This window comes from Tiliqua scincoides, chromosome 5 (genome assembly GCF_035046505.1).
Source record: "Tiliqua scincoides isolate rTilSci1 chromosome 5, rTilSci1.hap2, whole genome shotgun sequence".
In the NCBI taxonomy this organism is placed as follows: domain Eukaryota; kingdom Metazoa; phylum Chordata; class Lepidosauria; order Squamata; family Scincidae; genus Tiliqua; species Tiliqua scincoides.
This window is the reverse complement of record NC_089825.1, coordinates 118,853,793-118,869,974: the sequence shown is the minus strand read 5'-3', so window position 1 is coordinate 118,869,974 and position 16,182 is coordinate 118,853,793. Positions and strand designations below refer to the sequence as shown.

The 16,182-nt window shown below is 45.2% G+C and overlaps 1 protein-coding gene across 2 annotated transcripts in view; it reads right to left on the bottom strand.

The window, feature by feature from the left end:
* The window catches only part of GYS1 (glycogen synthase 1), a 31,677-nt gene extending 17,966 nt beyond the window's left edge, over positions 1 to 13,711 (bottom strand). The window contains exons 1-3 of one of the 2 annotated variants that reach the window (XM_066627616.1): positions 13,623 to 13,711; positions 12,311 to 12,489; positions 4,620 to 4,801 (exon numbers count right to left, since the gene is read on the bottom strand). In XM_066627616.1, the coding sequence (XP_066483713.1) occupies positions 4,620 to 4,801; positions 12,311 to 12,428 (300 nt within the window). In that variant the 5' untranslated portion in view covers positions 12,429 to 12,489; positions 13,623 to 13,711. The remainder of the gene's footprint in view (positions 1 to 4,619; positions 4,802 to 12,310; positions 12,490 to 13,622) is intronic. The other variant, XM_066627618.1, reaches the window with a different exon arrangement.
* Between the last annotated feature and the right edge of the window lie 2,471 nt (positions 13,712 to 16,182).

The window sequence follows — 16,182 nt, the reverse complement described above, 5'->3', positions numbered from 1 at the left end:
CACAGTAGCATCGGCCTCATCGGGAAGCCGCTCCTTGTGCGTCCTGAGTTTTGCAACAGTTAAAGACAAGCTGCTAGACAATAAATGCATTATGAATAATTGGGAAGTATCTGTTTAAAGTTGATGTTTTAAAGATATTTGGCAAGGCATGCCACGAGAGCTCAGGGAAATGGCAATGGAAAACCTTAGCCAGTGTTTGGAGGCCATTCTGGGATGAAGGAGGGTAAACAAGCTGAAACTTAATCCAGACAAGACCAAGGTTCTGGTGTTGACGATGTATCCATCAAGTGGGGTTCTTCCAATTCTGGATGGGGTTGCATGTCCCCTGAAAAATCCCTTACACAGCTCAGGGTTATTTGCTGTTGTCCCTGGGTGCCCAGGTGTCAGCCATATCCCAGAGCTCTTTTTAGAGCTGGTTTATCAGTTGTGGCCCCATCTAGAGGACAACTCTCTAGCAGCAATTATCCACCCATTTGTTACATCCAAGCTGGATTACTGCGATGAAGCTGCCTTTGAAGATGATTTAGAAGCTGCAAGCGGTCCAGAATGCAGTGGCCAGATCATCATCAGGGAGGGACATTTCACTACTTTCATCTCTGTGCCATTGGCTGTCAAATATGTTTCTGGGCTCAATTCAAAGTGCTTTAAAGCCCAAAATGATCTGCAGACCAGTCAGCTTAAGGACCATGTACTTCCAAATAAGTCTGCTCATTCTCCATTAACCCTCGGTGAAGCTCTTCTTTGTGGCCTGCCATTAAAAGAAATTTGGCAGGTCCTCAGTGAGATAAAGGGCCATCTCAGTAGAAGTATCCCACCTGTGGAATGCCTTTCCAAAGGTGGTCAGATTAGCTCTCTCCTTTACACTTTTTAGAGGCCAACTGAAGACACTACTATTCGAGAAGGCATTTTTAACTTAATGTAAATTTGATACACTGCTGCTGCTGCCTCCCTTTTTTTAATGGTTGCAGTGAATTTCTTTATATTTATAAGCCACTTTGACTGTCTTATATGAAAAGCAGGATATAAATTAACCAGTAAATAAAATGGACAGCAAAAAGGTAATGATTGGTGCTGAATAGCAGGGATGAGAGTGGAATAAGATACTCCTTCCCATCTCAGCCCTCCCTTTCTTGAGAACCCCATTCACATGTTTTCTCCAACACTATCATTTCACAATCCATAGCCAGCTTTATAACTGGCAGGACTCATGCGTCACCAACAGCAGCAAAGAAGGGAGAACTGATGCAACCTCAAAGGCCTAAAAATTCCTCAACTCACTTCTCTTTACTTTCTGCCACACATCCTAAGCCCATCCTAAGATCTCAGCTTACTTAGCCAATGGGCTAAGAGATATAACCAGTACAACTCATTCCAGAACAAACTGCAGTCTAAAACATTACATTGGACTCCATGGCCCACCAGTCTGAGTTTTATGCTTAAACCAGTTTCCTCCACTGGCGATCCTGGCCCCTGTGCTGCCTGGAACCAGAACCACAGAATGCCCCTCCCAAGGGGCCTTCTGAGGAATGGAGTAGGATGCGCATGGCCTCCTCCAGCCCTCTGAGGCCTCTAGAAGGCCAAAAACATCACTTCCAGTTTTCAGATGAAAAGCAGAAGTGGGGTTTAAAGGCTCTCTGGAGGCCTTAGAAGGCCTTCAGCAGGAGGTTACTGCATGCAGCCCCCCAGCTCTCTGAAGGCCAGGGGGAGGCCTTTAAACCCTACTCATGGTTTTCAGACAAAAACTGGAATGGATGTTTTTGGCCCTTAGAAGGGCTTCTGAGGACCTGGGAAGCCTTCCTGGCCTTCAAAAGGCCTTCTAAGGGCCTAAAACATTACATCTGGTTTTCATCTGAACGCCCTCTGAAGGCCTCCATATGGGGCCAAGGAAGGTGGGGGGCCAGGAAGGGGGCCAGCCCCTGCAGTTGTGGCACCCTAGGGCATTTGCCCCCCCTTACGATACGCCAATGGTTTCCTCTGTGCAGCTCCTGTCTTCCTCTTTACCTGTGTCCTTCTTTTCCATAGACAACCTTTTTGGATGTTTTCTTCAGCTGTCACATATGCAACCTCCACATTTTCCCAGACCCCTATTTGGTCTTTGGTGATGGTTCTTACTGCTGCTTCTTTATTCTTTGGTGCAGACTAGTGGCAACTCACACATAGTTCAAGATCAAGGGACCTGAGCCATTTAGCATGTCCCTATGTATCCTGCAGTTCGGGAAGGAAAGGAGTAAACCCTAAGGTAGGAACACTGCAGAACTTTAGAGAAAGTTAAACAGCATCATATGAAAACCAGTTCCAAGTCATGCGAAAATAAGAGACATCAAGCTTGTCTCACGCTGGCATCAGCAGTTTGAAGTTGCCTCCAGAAATTCAGACTCAGGTCAAGAACTAGGAAATTGCTACCCTGGAGCAAAGGAGACTGGAAGCCATTCTCTCAGAAGAAGCTGGTTAAGAAGGAATTTTGCCAAAGCCTGCAAGCTAGAGTACAAACTCAAGAATGAAATTCTGCGCCTGCAAGCTAAGCACGAACAAGCCTGCACACTTTGATGGAAGTACTGTACAGCGGTTTTCACTATTTCTCCCCCACTTCCAGACTTCAGCGTCAACAAACATTTTTAAAGGCCTCTGCTGTCCTCCTCAGAACAGATTTACATGTTCCATTTGTCGTGTAGAAGTGGGGCAGCATTTCCACACACCAGTTGCTACATATATACGAGAAAGAAAACAGCCTTGCTGGGTCAAATCAAGGCATCAAGTTTCCCACAGTGGCCAACAAGGTGGTTCTGGGAAGCTCAAAAGCAGCCATCAAGACTAATAGACACTGACAGATCTCTCTGCCACGAACACAAGTAATCCTTTCTTAAAGCCTCTATGCTAGTAACAGTCAAGACATTGTGGCACTGAACTCCACAAATTAATCATGTGTTCTGCAAAGAGGCAATTTATTTGATCTGTACCCCATCTACCACCCATCTGTGTCATTGCTCGGCACATGGCACATTGCTCCCAACTGGGTGGGCAGCCCTTAATGCCAACACTAGCTGCCATCAGGAAAGTACACTGCAGACAAAGAGACTCCATGCAAGGTGCACAAGAGATTACCACATACGAGTGCCTCTTGCATGGAAGCCAAATGGTGGCTCCCAAGCAAGTGGGAGAATGAGGGTCCAAAGGAAGAAGTCAAATTGAAAAGGAAAATAAATATGGAATCTTTTTCAAAAGGGGGGGGGTACATATCCTTACTTGAAATGCTTTCTCATGTTACCCTTGAAAGCGAGAGTTCTGAGTATACCATGAGCATGGATGTTAAAGGACCAGTGCAAATGACTGAGAGATGCAGAGTCATTGCTTCCACCCTGGCAGACAGGAACAGCTGGAGAGAGCCCTTGTCAAATGCAGCTTCCTCTAGCCTTCCTTGCACTTAGCTCCTGGGAGACTGGAGTTTAATAACAATCACAGCATGATAGCCAGAAAGGGCTTTGAACTTTAGAACCACAGGGTAGAAATATTTTTAACAAACAAACAAACAAAGGGATATACTGGGGAGGGTGGAGGGCAATTACACCAATGAATAATTGCAGCAGAGATGCAAGGGAATTTAGTCATTCCCTTGGATGTTCCTTAACCTGTATTCAGAGATTAATATAATTAGATACAACTATTCCAGCAAATTACATTGGAACATATAGGTCTTTGGTGAGATTTTACAAACCCTTCTTCTCACACATCAGTATCAACTTGCTCATGGCAGGAACATAAGAAGAGACCCGAGACATTGGACCAGAGATCCAGCAAATCATTTTGACTGTCTGCATAATGCCCTGGCAAAAAGCAATCCGGGCTGCATGGATTCCATTATTCCTTGCAAGTGTAACCCAAACACAGAATGTAATATTAGATGTAGAATTCAGTACGATGGGATTCTCAATAACATGTAAACAAGTTTCTAGACTCTAGAGCAGTGGTTTTCAACCTTTTTTGTCTCAGGGCACACTGACAAAGTACTGACAAAAATTTTCAAGGCACACCATTAGTTTTTTGACAAGGCACACCATGCTGTGGGTGGGAGGCTCACATCCCCCAATGGCCCTATTAATAAGTGACCCTGCCTCAAACTCCTGCGGCACACCTGCAGACCATTCGCGGCACACCGGTGTGCCACGGCACAGTGGTTGAAAATGGCTGCCCTAGAGCTATAAACTTCATTTTGAAATGCCTCTTGCTGGCACTATACCCAGCTCCCAATATAGATATGGGAAAAGGTTCTTGGGGTAGTGCATTGGAAGAGATGGGAAGAAATGAATGAACTCTTTTTTTGTAACTCACAAAACTCCTGGAACTTAAAGACTGCCTTAGTTCTCAGCAAGAGTGGTGGCAAACCTGTGTCTGGACTGTACCACTTAAGACTGCAGGTGGGTACTTGTGACTGAATGCAATTCCATCCAGAGAAATTCCCTGAATATCGAGAACAAGCATTCCAGAGAGAAAGATCCTATTCCTATCTTAGCCTAGGTTTACCACATCGTTTGCCATGTGTGAGGCCTCTACCATGCCATTTCCCTCCTCCCACCAGAAAACACCCCTATTTTCCTTTTCCCCCCCCTCCTCTAGCTTCTTACTTTGCATCCCTTGGAATTCATGGAGTCCATGGTCCGGCGAATGGCAGGGTTGGGTGGCTCTATCAACTCCACCTGTGTGCGGACGTTCAGTTCCAGGTAAGGCCCAATCAGGAAGTAATTCTCACCCCACTCATCCAGTGTGATTTTGGCTTTGGTCTGGATCACTGTGTAGATCCCACCAACTAAAAAAAGAGAGAAGATAGTGATGTGAGTTCCTTTTCAAAAGGTTTCTCAGCCCCCACCCCCCCCACCCTCAACACACACAAGAGAACTTAACCCATTTCTGCCCAGCCCACAGGTGTACACATTTGATCCCTGTTGCATATATGCAACGTTGGGGCAGAAATGGTTTAATCTACAGTGAATAAAGTCACTTCAACAACAACAAGCCAGGGGACTCATTGTTTGGTCTGCCTGTGACACTGCTCTGAAATTCTTCGGGTAGGGATTATGGACAGACATAAGAGATTTCACATATGTATTGATTCCACATAAGTTTACAGATTTCACATAACTTAACACAACACCACAAGCACAGATGGTTTTGAGGGTGCTTAGAATTCCTCCATGAATCTGTCTATCAAGGGCTACTAGCCACAATGACCACATGGATTCTCCATGAGAGGGCTGTATGCCACTGAACAACAGCTATGAGGGCACCCCAGGGGAGGGTGATTGGATTTGTGCCTTCCTCTAAACTTTCCACAGACATCCAACAGGTCACTGTGGGAATCAAGGTGTTGAACTACATGGACCTAGTCTGATTTGGCATTTTTTCCTCTTATGATCGTGCTGCTGGCTGTTCCTTAACCTATTTCATTGAAAGGACCGGAATACTGAAAGCAGGCATGTTAACATGACTTTCCTCAGAAATGCACCAAATGCTGACGAAGCCCAAAACAAGCCCTTGTGTGTGATCTGTATATTTTTTAATATTTATACTTTAAATATTAATTAGTAATAATTCACCTAGGCATATGTGGTGATACAATTACTTCCATGTGTGAATGAGCCAACACAACCTTTTTCAGATGGATCAAGTCACACATTCAGCTGTATAAAGCTTCCTTATACCGAGTCAGATCTAGTCTACATGCAATGGCTATTCAAGGTCTCAGGCAGAGAAAAGACTTTTCCTGCACTGCCTTATTGAGAGCTTTCCGTGAGATGCTCATGACTGAAGATCTTCTGCATGAAAGCGTGTGCTTTCCCATTGAGCTATGGCCCCTTCACTGTATCATTAAGGCCCAAATCCTAACCAACTTTCCAGCACTGGCATAGTGGTGCCAATGGAACATGTGCTGCATCCTGCAGTTCCATGGCACTCATGGAGGCCTCCTCAAAGTAAGGGAATGTTTGCTCCCATACCTCGGAGCTGCATTGCCCTTATGCCGGTGCTGGGAAGTAGGTTAGGATTGTGCCCTTAGTTTAATGTCAAATGACGAAAAATCAAGAACAATGACACAAATCTGTACAATGGTTCTAAGTGCAGCTTTAGATTTTACAAGGAGAACCATTGTGCAGACACATGAGTATATCACAATGTCCAAAGGGGACACTGGTGCAATGTCCAAAAGGGACACTCATGAAGGGAAGATGAACAAGGCAGCACCCCAATCCTGGGTTTGTTCCCCTTTTTAGGCACTGCAGAAGAACATGCAAATGAAAGAAGAGGCACCCTTGCAACTGCTGGTGGGCACTTTTTAGGCTGTCCAAAACCATTCTTTGGTACTTGTCAAGAAACAGGGAAAGGGTACAGGCATCATCACAACCCAAGAGAGGTGCAGATCACATTATTTAAGTTAAGAAATGCTCACAGTTTATCACCGTTCCCTGCCCATCACCACTCTAATTCAGAAGTTGCTCATCACCTTCCAGAAGAACCAAAAAGATTCTTACTCATTTACTCTCTCTCCCGCAAACGCCAGGACCTGCAGAACCTGGTCACCATCCTACAACTAACTAGGCCTGACCTCTTTCTGGAGAACACACAGATCCTGCCACCACCTTCAAAGCACTGCACCCACCATTCATCCAAGGGTTCTGGCAGCTCTTTCTACTAAATTCCCATCATCTTTCCAAGAACCTAAGAGTCTTGGCTCTTTGTTTTCTCAGACAGGCAATTGCCCAAAACCCCACATAAATAATGTAGCCAGAAAGCTTGGCCAGGAAAAAGCACTGAGGAACAAAGAACCCTGGGCACATACACCAGGGTACCATAGGTCCTGGATTTCATGGAAGGCCGTGGGTCAGGACTGAGAGAAGATGCAAGTTCATAGAGTCAAGAAAGGGGAGGATGTTTCCATGTGATCCCTTCTTGAAGAAAGGGAAGCTACTTTGCTTCTTTTGACAATATCAATGTATCATAGAACACTGTAGCAAGAAGAAACCCTTAATGCACAAGTATACGTCAGGTCCTTTCCATCTGCTGTTTACCTCCAGATCCATAGGCCATGAATGTTCATAATTTCCTGAAATGGGTGAAGTCATCCTTCCATGGGTGAGAGCTGGGCTATACTGGTCAAGATGGATTAGGACGACTCTCCTAGGCCATTCACTGAAGACAAGACCACCTTCCTATGGCGGGACAATGCCATTTTGGGGCAGAATAAATATAGACATGTCACATGGAAATCTTTGGACAGCAACAGCATTGCCCTGTTTGGCTTAGGGCAGAGGTCTCCAAAATCCCGGCCCACGGCAAGCCTCCATCAGGCCCACAGTGAGCCTCTCCTTTTGGCCCGTGGTAAGCACTGTAATCCTTTGGAGGGTGTTCTGAGGGCCGGAGAAGCTGCACGTGGCCTCCATGACCCCCAGAATACCTTCTCAGGTCTCACTTCCAGTTTTTCAAGAAATTGAAAATGTTTTTCTAAGGCCTCCCAGAGGCCTTAAAAGGAGTTCTGACGGCCAGGGAGACCACACATGCGGTCAGATGTCAGACTTGCTGCAGGCCTGATGGAGACTCGCCATGGGCTGGGGTTTGGAGACTCCTTTCTTAGGAGACCCCAGCCCTCAGAACACCCTCCGGAGGTGAGGGGAGCATGGCTCGCTGCAGCTGGGTGGAACCAGGACGAGGTTGGATGGAACCAGGAGAAGGATGGAAAGAGGAGAAGGGGCTGCGGTCGTATTTTTTGCCACGTCTATGGTGCTTTCTTGCCTTTCAGGTGCATCTTGCCTTTTTTAAAAAATTAACTGCTGCTGTTTGGGGCTTAGGGAGAAGCTTTTCTATTGGGAGAAATCATGGAACTGGGTGAATGGTGCTTCTGGCCTTCCAGATTTTTTAAAAATTAACTACTGCTGTTTGGGGCTTGAGGAGAACCTTTTCTGGCCTTTCAGCGACTTTTTTCTAATTCATGAGTATTGAAATTTTATTTAAATTTTATTTTTTCCTGTGTCAGATATTTAACACAGCCTGCCTGCTAAAAAGTTTGGAAACCCCTGCCTAGGGCAAGACTCAGTGGAGAGACTGCAGCTAGACACCAGTGGTGAGCCCTTGGCATTTGAAGCTGCCTTATATGGAATTACACCAGTGGGCCACCTAAGTCAGTTCTGTCGACGCTAACTCACAGTGGTTTTCTATGGCTTCAGACAATGTTTTACCCAGCCCTACATAGGACTGAACTGCAAACCTTTTGCATCCAAAGTATGTCCTTTACCACTGAGCCATGGCTTCCAGAGATCATGTGCACTCTATAACCCACCCACCCCCACACACACACCATTCTTCCCTGTAATTCTTGTGTCATATAGTCATGATCATGCCCTATGTTAAGCAATACAGAAAACACTGCCCTTACACTGGGATGACAGAATAATTATTTAAAGGTAATATAGAAGTTCATGATATAGCCACCTGACTGATGCTAACAGTTCTGAGTTTGGACAATAAACAGCTGGGAGATCACTTGAGAATTTCACCACCTTGAGATCCAACATGGAAGAAAGGTGGGACAAAAACTTTTTATTATAAGGTATCTGCCCAACTTTCAGAGGGTGATTCACTAAAACATTCTTCTAGCATGTTTTTTCCCTAGTAATCAAAAACTGAGACTTAAGCTCAAGAATTTGGCATAGCCCCACCACACTGTAACAAAGCCTCAGGAAGACTAACTGCACCATTGAAATAAATGAGACACATTAGTTGTGACTAACGTAAACCCCATTAATTTCAATCAGAAGTAGGAATCCTAAGTGTAGGATACAAACCTATACTGTATATGAATTGCTGCATTTTGAAGTATAACAGTATGTGCTCTCCATGTATATTTTATAGGAGATATTCAACCACAAGGGCCAAATTCTGAATACATGTTAAAAAAATTAGATTATTTCAAACCTTACCCCCTACTCCTGGGGCTCTGGGTATGTGCCAACACTGTTAAAAAAACAACCACAAATACATATACCAGTGTTTTTCAAACTGTGGGTTGGGACCCACTAGGTGGGTCACGAGCCAATTTCAGGTGGGTTCCCATTCATTTCAATATTTTATTTTTACTATATTAGACTTGATGCTACCATGGTATGTGACTGCATTTGGGGAAAAGTTACAGACCGGTATTTTTAACAAGCTATATTATTCTAACAATGATAGTAAATGGGACTTACTCCTGGGTAAGTGTGGGTAGGATTGCAGCCTAGGATTGTTAAAAATTTTCCTGCTTGATGACGTCACTTCTGACCATGAAATCACTTCTGGCGGGTCCTGACAGATTCTCATTCTAAAAAGTGGGTCCTGCTACTAAATGTGTGAGAACCACTGACATATACAAATGGTTAAAAATTACTCTGTATGTTCTTAACCCAAGATGTTAAAAGTCTATCCTAAACAAGCAAAACTCTTCCACAATTGCTCTGGACCCAAGTTGAGCCAATGGCTACGCACGTTTGCTGTCTAGACCTGGTGCACAGAGGATACAACTCCAGGTTGATCTTAATTGTAATGACTGGCTATTTGGGCAAAGATGGTCTCCAAAATAAACAGCAAGTTCAAAGCAACTTAATGGCTTTACAGCTTAAAACCAGTACCTTGAACTGTGGCCAGAAGACAGTGTGGAGCCAGGGCAAATGCTGGAACACTACTGTAATGTGTTCTTGGCAACTCAGACTCTCGTAAGGAGACTGGCTGCAATGTTCTGTATCCTACTTCCAGAAAGCCACACAAAGCAGCCCCAAGTAAAGCATTTCATTGTCAGATGCAGAATTGGTAGCTTTGGGGAAGGTACTGGGATGAGCAGATACAGGGCAATTTCTGCAGCAGCTTGAATATAGCAATATAATCAAAGCCACCAACCAAGATAGCGATGCACAAGTTAACATAGTGTCAGTTCCTGCTTTGGGCTCTATAACTGTTAGATCAAAAGAATAACTAGGACGATAGGCCAACTAACTAGTCTGGTAGAGCAGCGTTTTCCAACCTTTGACCCTCAACATACCATTTCCAATGGCCCGCCTATCAGAAGAACCACCAGAAGTAACTAGTGATAACATCATTGCCAGTTATCTGCAGGTTAGGAAACTGACACGATGTACACTAGTACACTGGCTCAGGGCAGGCAGGAGGGCTTTTTCAAGTGCATGAAAACCACAAGCTGCATCTCTGCCCACTGAGCAGAGCCTTTTACCAGTGTACGTCACATTGTAGTCTCACTGCTGGGTGGTGGCTGCCTGGGGTACTGTGTGTACCACCAAATACAACCCTGTGTACCATCAATGCTGTGCGTACTACCAGTTGGGAAATGCTATGGTAGAGGAACAGAAAGGGAACACTGGTTTGGAAGTCCTATTTCCCAATGATCAGAAGCAGGAAGTTAAACTGAAACTGAAGTGAAAACCTCTTTCTGCTCTGAAGTCGAACTCCTAAACACACAGAGTGGAAACTGGTTTGAAACAAATGGTTCAATATTCAGTAACTCAGCTTACAGTTGTCTGTTTAATGACTTACTCTCCTGTCATATGGATGTATGTTCAATAAAACACTTTTAAAAATTCCAGAACAAACTATTTTAAGAAGAAAATATTTTTCTCAATTAAACAGTTACTATTATATTTATGTTATAAAGCTATATCATAAGCAGAAGAGTGATGTCACTCTGCACGAGCTGTACCTTACATGATTCAAAGTCTTCCAACCACTGGGATACTTTGAGTTAAAAAATACAATACAGAACTAACATAAACCAAACCCAAATATTAATGGTTCGGCTCTTTGCACACCAGACACTTTGATGTATTTCTAAGCCGTTTGCTTAAGATCATGAGGACTAGCCTCCTGATTTTGTTTGTGAAAAAAGTCAGGGTCTGCAAGATCCCAGATATCTTTTGTGCCAGTCAGTAAGATTCAACAGGACATGGAGAATCATGACATTACATAGGCCAGTTGTTTGCATGGGGAAAGTTCTGTCACCCTGCCCCTTGCCATTCAGGAGAAGACACCCACATCTGAAAGTGACTATTTGTATAGCGAAGGGGCTACTTTGAGAACTGAGTGACATTTCAAAATGCTCCTTATGCAATGTAAGTTTTATTTGGCCAGGGAAGGGAGGGGAAGTTAAGTGCAACTGATCCATTCTGTACCAGATTCCAGCCACAACATGCAAGACATGTGCTCAAACAGAGGAACTTTAACCCCAGGAAGGGTCATGTCCTTAACAGCACATATGGGTATAGTTCCTCTAGCCTTGTGATAGTATCGGCAAACATCCAGAATTGGGTGAAATCCCCAGTGATGTCACCTTACCCTCATTCACGTAGCACAGTGCCCAACACCACACCCCACCCCAGTATAATAGCAGGAAGCAGCCTGAAATACTGCCATGAGGATCTCAGTGTCTTAAGCAAGACCCATACAGGAGGGGCATGCCAGTTACTTTCGTCATGGGGCAACATGGGTGAACATGCTGCATCCTGGCAGTCAGCCCCACTTAACTGCACTGGAAACATTCAGCTCAGATGGCATCAACAGCAATGAAGATTTATGGATGGGAGGATCTGAGAACCATGGGGGAAGGAGAGAAGCCCAAGTTATTTCCCACATTGCCAAACAACTTAATTTGGAAAAATGCACAGCGGTACCATACATTATATAGCACCCTTTTAAAGAAATGAGGAATCTCTGCCCCCAACAACCTATTCAGAGAACCATGGAGTCTTGACTCCCAGAATCCTTTTCTTTCAATACATTCCCTTTCTGGTCCCAGGGAACTTACCAGGAGTTATCTCACTACAAGCCATTCTCATGTCTCCAAGAGCCCGGAGACCCCAACATCAAGGCTTTCCTGCTCTTGCCCAATAATGTCTCCTCTCAGGGAATAAGCCTCTGCTTCAGTAAACTCCCAGATGCAACTGTACCTATTTTCTACCATTTGACACCTCTTCACTTCCAAATAACTCAGCGCCTGTGGGCCCAATCCTATCCAACTTTCCAGCACCGGTGCAGCAGCAATGCAGCTCCAGGGTAAGGGAACAAATGTTCCCATACCTTGAGGAGGTCTCTGTGACTGCCTCCCCACCACAGGATGCAGTACACACCCCATTGGCACAGCTGCACCTGCAGTAGAAAATTGGATGGGATTTGGCCCTGTGCCTTGCTCTCACCCACTGGCCCCCATTCTTCCAACTCTCTTCCACCCACCTACTCTAACCCATCAGTCCTCACAAGCTTTCCAGAAAATTACAACTTCGTGACTTACCTTTATTGGCCACTTCCCATGCCACCTCAAAGAGGATGGCATTCTCCAGGTCAAGTTCATCCTCCCAGTCCTCCAACCCTGTCAGGGAGGTCACCGAGAGACTTCGGGCCAGTGGCATGGCACCCAGCAGATGAAAGCAAGGGCAAGTGGGTCAGAGGGTCAGGACTAGATTTATGCTGCTGGGAGAAGAGGAAGAGAAAAGGGGATCACACCCAGTGACAAGGCATCCTTGGGATCTGGGTGTCCTCAGCATCACCATACAAGTCAGATCCAAAGCTGAAAATTTCAGAGATCCCTGGAATCTTAGTTCCCACTTCCTTTACTCTTACTAAATAAATCTTCAGTCTTCTCAGAAAGAGTCCATCTCTTCTTCCTCCCCTTCCCACAATACTAGAGAGTTCTAGCTCCAGGCCCATTTTGTCTAAACCATGACAACCCCATTTTATGTCTTTCAAGGGGGTGCTCACGAAACACCCCTTCATCTTGCTTTTCTTGACAAAACCCCAGAGTCCTGCTCTGCTTTCTACTTCTACCCACCTCTATCACAAGGATTTCATTTAGTCTTGAGTAGCAGCAACAGCTGATGTAGGAGAGAAGGAAAAGGGTAAAGTGGGGGAAGGTAAGGTGCAATGAACAGAGTGTGCCCTGGGAGGTTTCCAGAGGTAACATTTAAGAACTGGGAGGGAGGATTCTTTTAACATATAAGAACTGGGAAAGATTTTTGAGAAGGTGGGTGGACAGAGACTACATGGAGAGTATATTGCTAGCAAGGAAAAGTCTGTGAGTTTTTTTAACCCATTTTTGCCCAGCCCACAGGTGTGTACACATTTGACCCTTGTTGCATATATGTAATGTTGGGCAGAAAATGCTTATTAAGCAATAGTGGGGAGATATTGAAAAAACCAAAATGGGGTATAGTCCTTTTGCATCAGATTCTGAGTAGAAGACTCTGGAATTCTGTTTTTTTGGGAGATCTCAGGGATCCCTTTAAGAATCTTGATGGAAGCAGGAAGACAGACGGATTTGGACTGGAAAGCTGGGGGGGGGAGGGAAACATGCAAACTGTGTTGCTGAAGATTCTGCAGGCACAGGCAAGCTGGGGAGGAGGAAAAGAGATAGATGTGCCAGGAATGGCGCGGGGGGGGGGGAAGACTGCAAACATATAGGCAGGATCCCATTGAAAGACTGGGGGAACGGGGTGGAAAGGCCTGAGCCCCTTTACAAACCAGAAAGCTTAATTGAACATTCATGCAGGGGTGGGAAGGGCTGCCTGGGAGAGCGTGAGGAGGGGGGGAAATCAGCTTGCACTTACCTCTTTGCAGCCCAGGATCAACTACTCCACCTCCTCCTCTCCCAGCACTCCAAACCCTCCTACTCCTTGGCCACGCCCCCATGCCTGCCCAGGTCCTTTTCCTTATTGCTGTGACTGGTGTTCGTCGAGCTTTGTGATTGGCTGGTGCAAGCCTCCCATCGGGATAGGCAACTTCCTATGTGCTGGAGAAAAGGAGGAGGAAGAGAAGGAGGTTGTTGCAAGGTCTTAAAGGGGAAGTGACACCCCACATGTTTCCAATACTGTGTGCTTTTAACAATGCTTGGCAATGGGGCTTACTGCTGTGTAAGTGTGCATAAGACTGCAGCCTTTGGGATGTTTGGGGCAAAAAATTTTTTAACACATCAGCCACTGCTGCTTGGGAGGGTTTTTTAAATTGTTTTTTAAAAACAATTTTTTAAACTTATTGTAAACTTTTAATTTACTTACTTAATTGATTTGATTTTGTCCTATGGGGGTGTTAAAAATTTTCCTGCTTGATGATGTCACTCTCTGCGATGACATCACATTTCCAGGTTAATGACATCACTTCCTGTGGGTCCAGATAAACTCTCATTCTAAAAAGTCTCTCCTGGTGCTGAAAGGTTTGAGAACCACTGTAGGGAAGACTTGCATACCAGAGAGTCAGGAAGAGGTGCGAACATCAGCGATGGACAAAGAGAGGGTAGATTGTGGGATATGGATTGAAAATCTGAGTTAAAGGAGGTTGCTGAGTGCATAATGAAATAATACACTATACCAGCGATTTTCAGCCAGTTGCTGTGGCACATTGATATGCCGTGAATGGTCCACAGGTGTGCCATGGGAGTTTGAGGGAATGTCATTTATTAATAGGACCACTGGGGGATGTGATCCCCTTGCCAGTAACAAGGTGTGCCTTGCCAATTGTCAAAAAACTGATGGTGTACCTTGACAATTTTTACACCTGGTCAGTGTGCCCTGAGATGACAAAGGTTGAAAATGGCTGCACCATACTAATGGAGAATCAGAGATAAAAGGAGATTGCTGTGTAGATAAGGGGTGGTGTTGGCAGCAAATAGAGGGGCTGTTTCTGCAGGCTGCCATCTTTTCCATCAGCCAGCCCAAATCCTTCTGCAGCTGTTTCTGAACCTGAACTATATCATCAGCTGCCAAAGAGCAAATGAGATCGCCTCAAGCACCTCTACGTATCTCATATACGTGCAGACACTTCTTGCTGATTTTCTTATTTTAGCTTTGGGATAATGAGAGAGAACAGGACCTAAAATAAGAATGTCAGTAACAGAGATAACCAGTAGTCAGGCCTGCACTGCCAGTGACTGTACATGGCAACCAGGATACAATAAGCTTTCTAGTTTTGTTGTCCGCTCAGTACTGAAAATAAAGGATGGGGGTGTCCAGAACTTAGCAGGCCATAGTACACGGCCTGTATTGCTAGGTTCTGGGTCACAAGTTGTGAAGGCTTTAGAATAGATGGACAATTTCTAAAGCAAGGATGAAATCAGAGAGAGATTCTTATTTAGTCAGATTTATGGTCCACCTTATCTCCAAGATTTGGGGTGGGCAGTGACTAGAACCTGTAAAAAAAATGTTAAAATCAAAATAATTGTGTACACATTTTCTTGTGAGTAAGCCCTATTAAACACAGTGGAACTTCTGACATGCATAGGATTGTGCTGTAAACCAGTTATAACTGTGTTAAAGGTTTCCCGTCCAACTAGGAGCTTTGCCTCTGAAGGTCATACCAAATAGATGGATCTTTGAGATAGTTCTGGTTCTGGTGTTCTGAGGAAAAGAACATCCCTCTATACATCATCACTTCCTGTGGCAAGGAGTTCCACAGACTAATTACAAACTGGGTAAGGAGATACTTTCTTTTGTCCATTCTAACTCTCCTAACACTCAGTCTCATTGGCTGCCCCTGGTTCTGGTGTTGTGTGAGAGGAAAAGAGCATCCTTCTATCCATCATCACATCCTGTGGCAAGGAGTTCCACAGACTCAGTGTTAGTGGCTGCCCCTGGCTCTGGTGTTGTGTGAGAGGAAAAGAGCATTCCTCTATCCATCATCACTTCCTGTGGCAAGGAGTTCCACAGACTCAGTGCTAGTGACTGCCCCTGGTTCTGGTGTTGTGTGACAGGGAACAGAACATCCCCCATCCACTGTATCCATCCCCTGCAACTGGTACCAAATGTGGGCCGGGCAAAAATGGGTTAAACCGAGTATGTGAGTGGCACCTCGGGCGTCCAATAGGAGCACGAAAAGTTCGACCAATCTGCTTCCGGGAAAGAACATCCACGTTGTGAACGGCACAGCCCACGTCGACCAGGCGGCGCAGTGATCAATGAAGCCCATAGCCGTGGGTAAGGGGCGGGCCTTGTTTCATGAGTGACAGTGAAAGTGTCCAATAGGATGCGACCCAGACCCACGCTCAGCCAATGCCTTTGCCGACAATCCTTGAATGTCGCCTCACCCTTCCAGACAGCATTTGACCTTGGCCGTGGCACGAGGGTGAGGTCTGCTCTTGGCCGAGACACTCAATCTATCCTTGGACTCCGTTTTAAA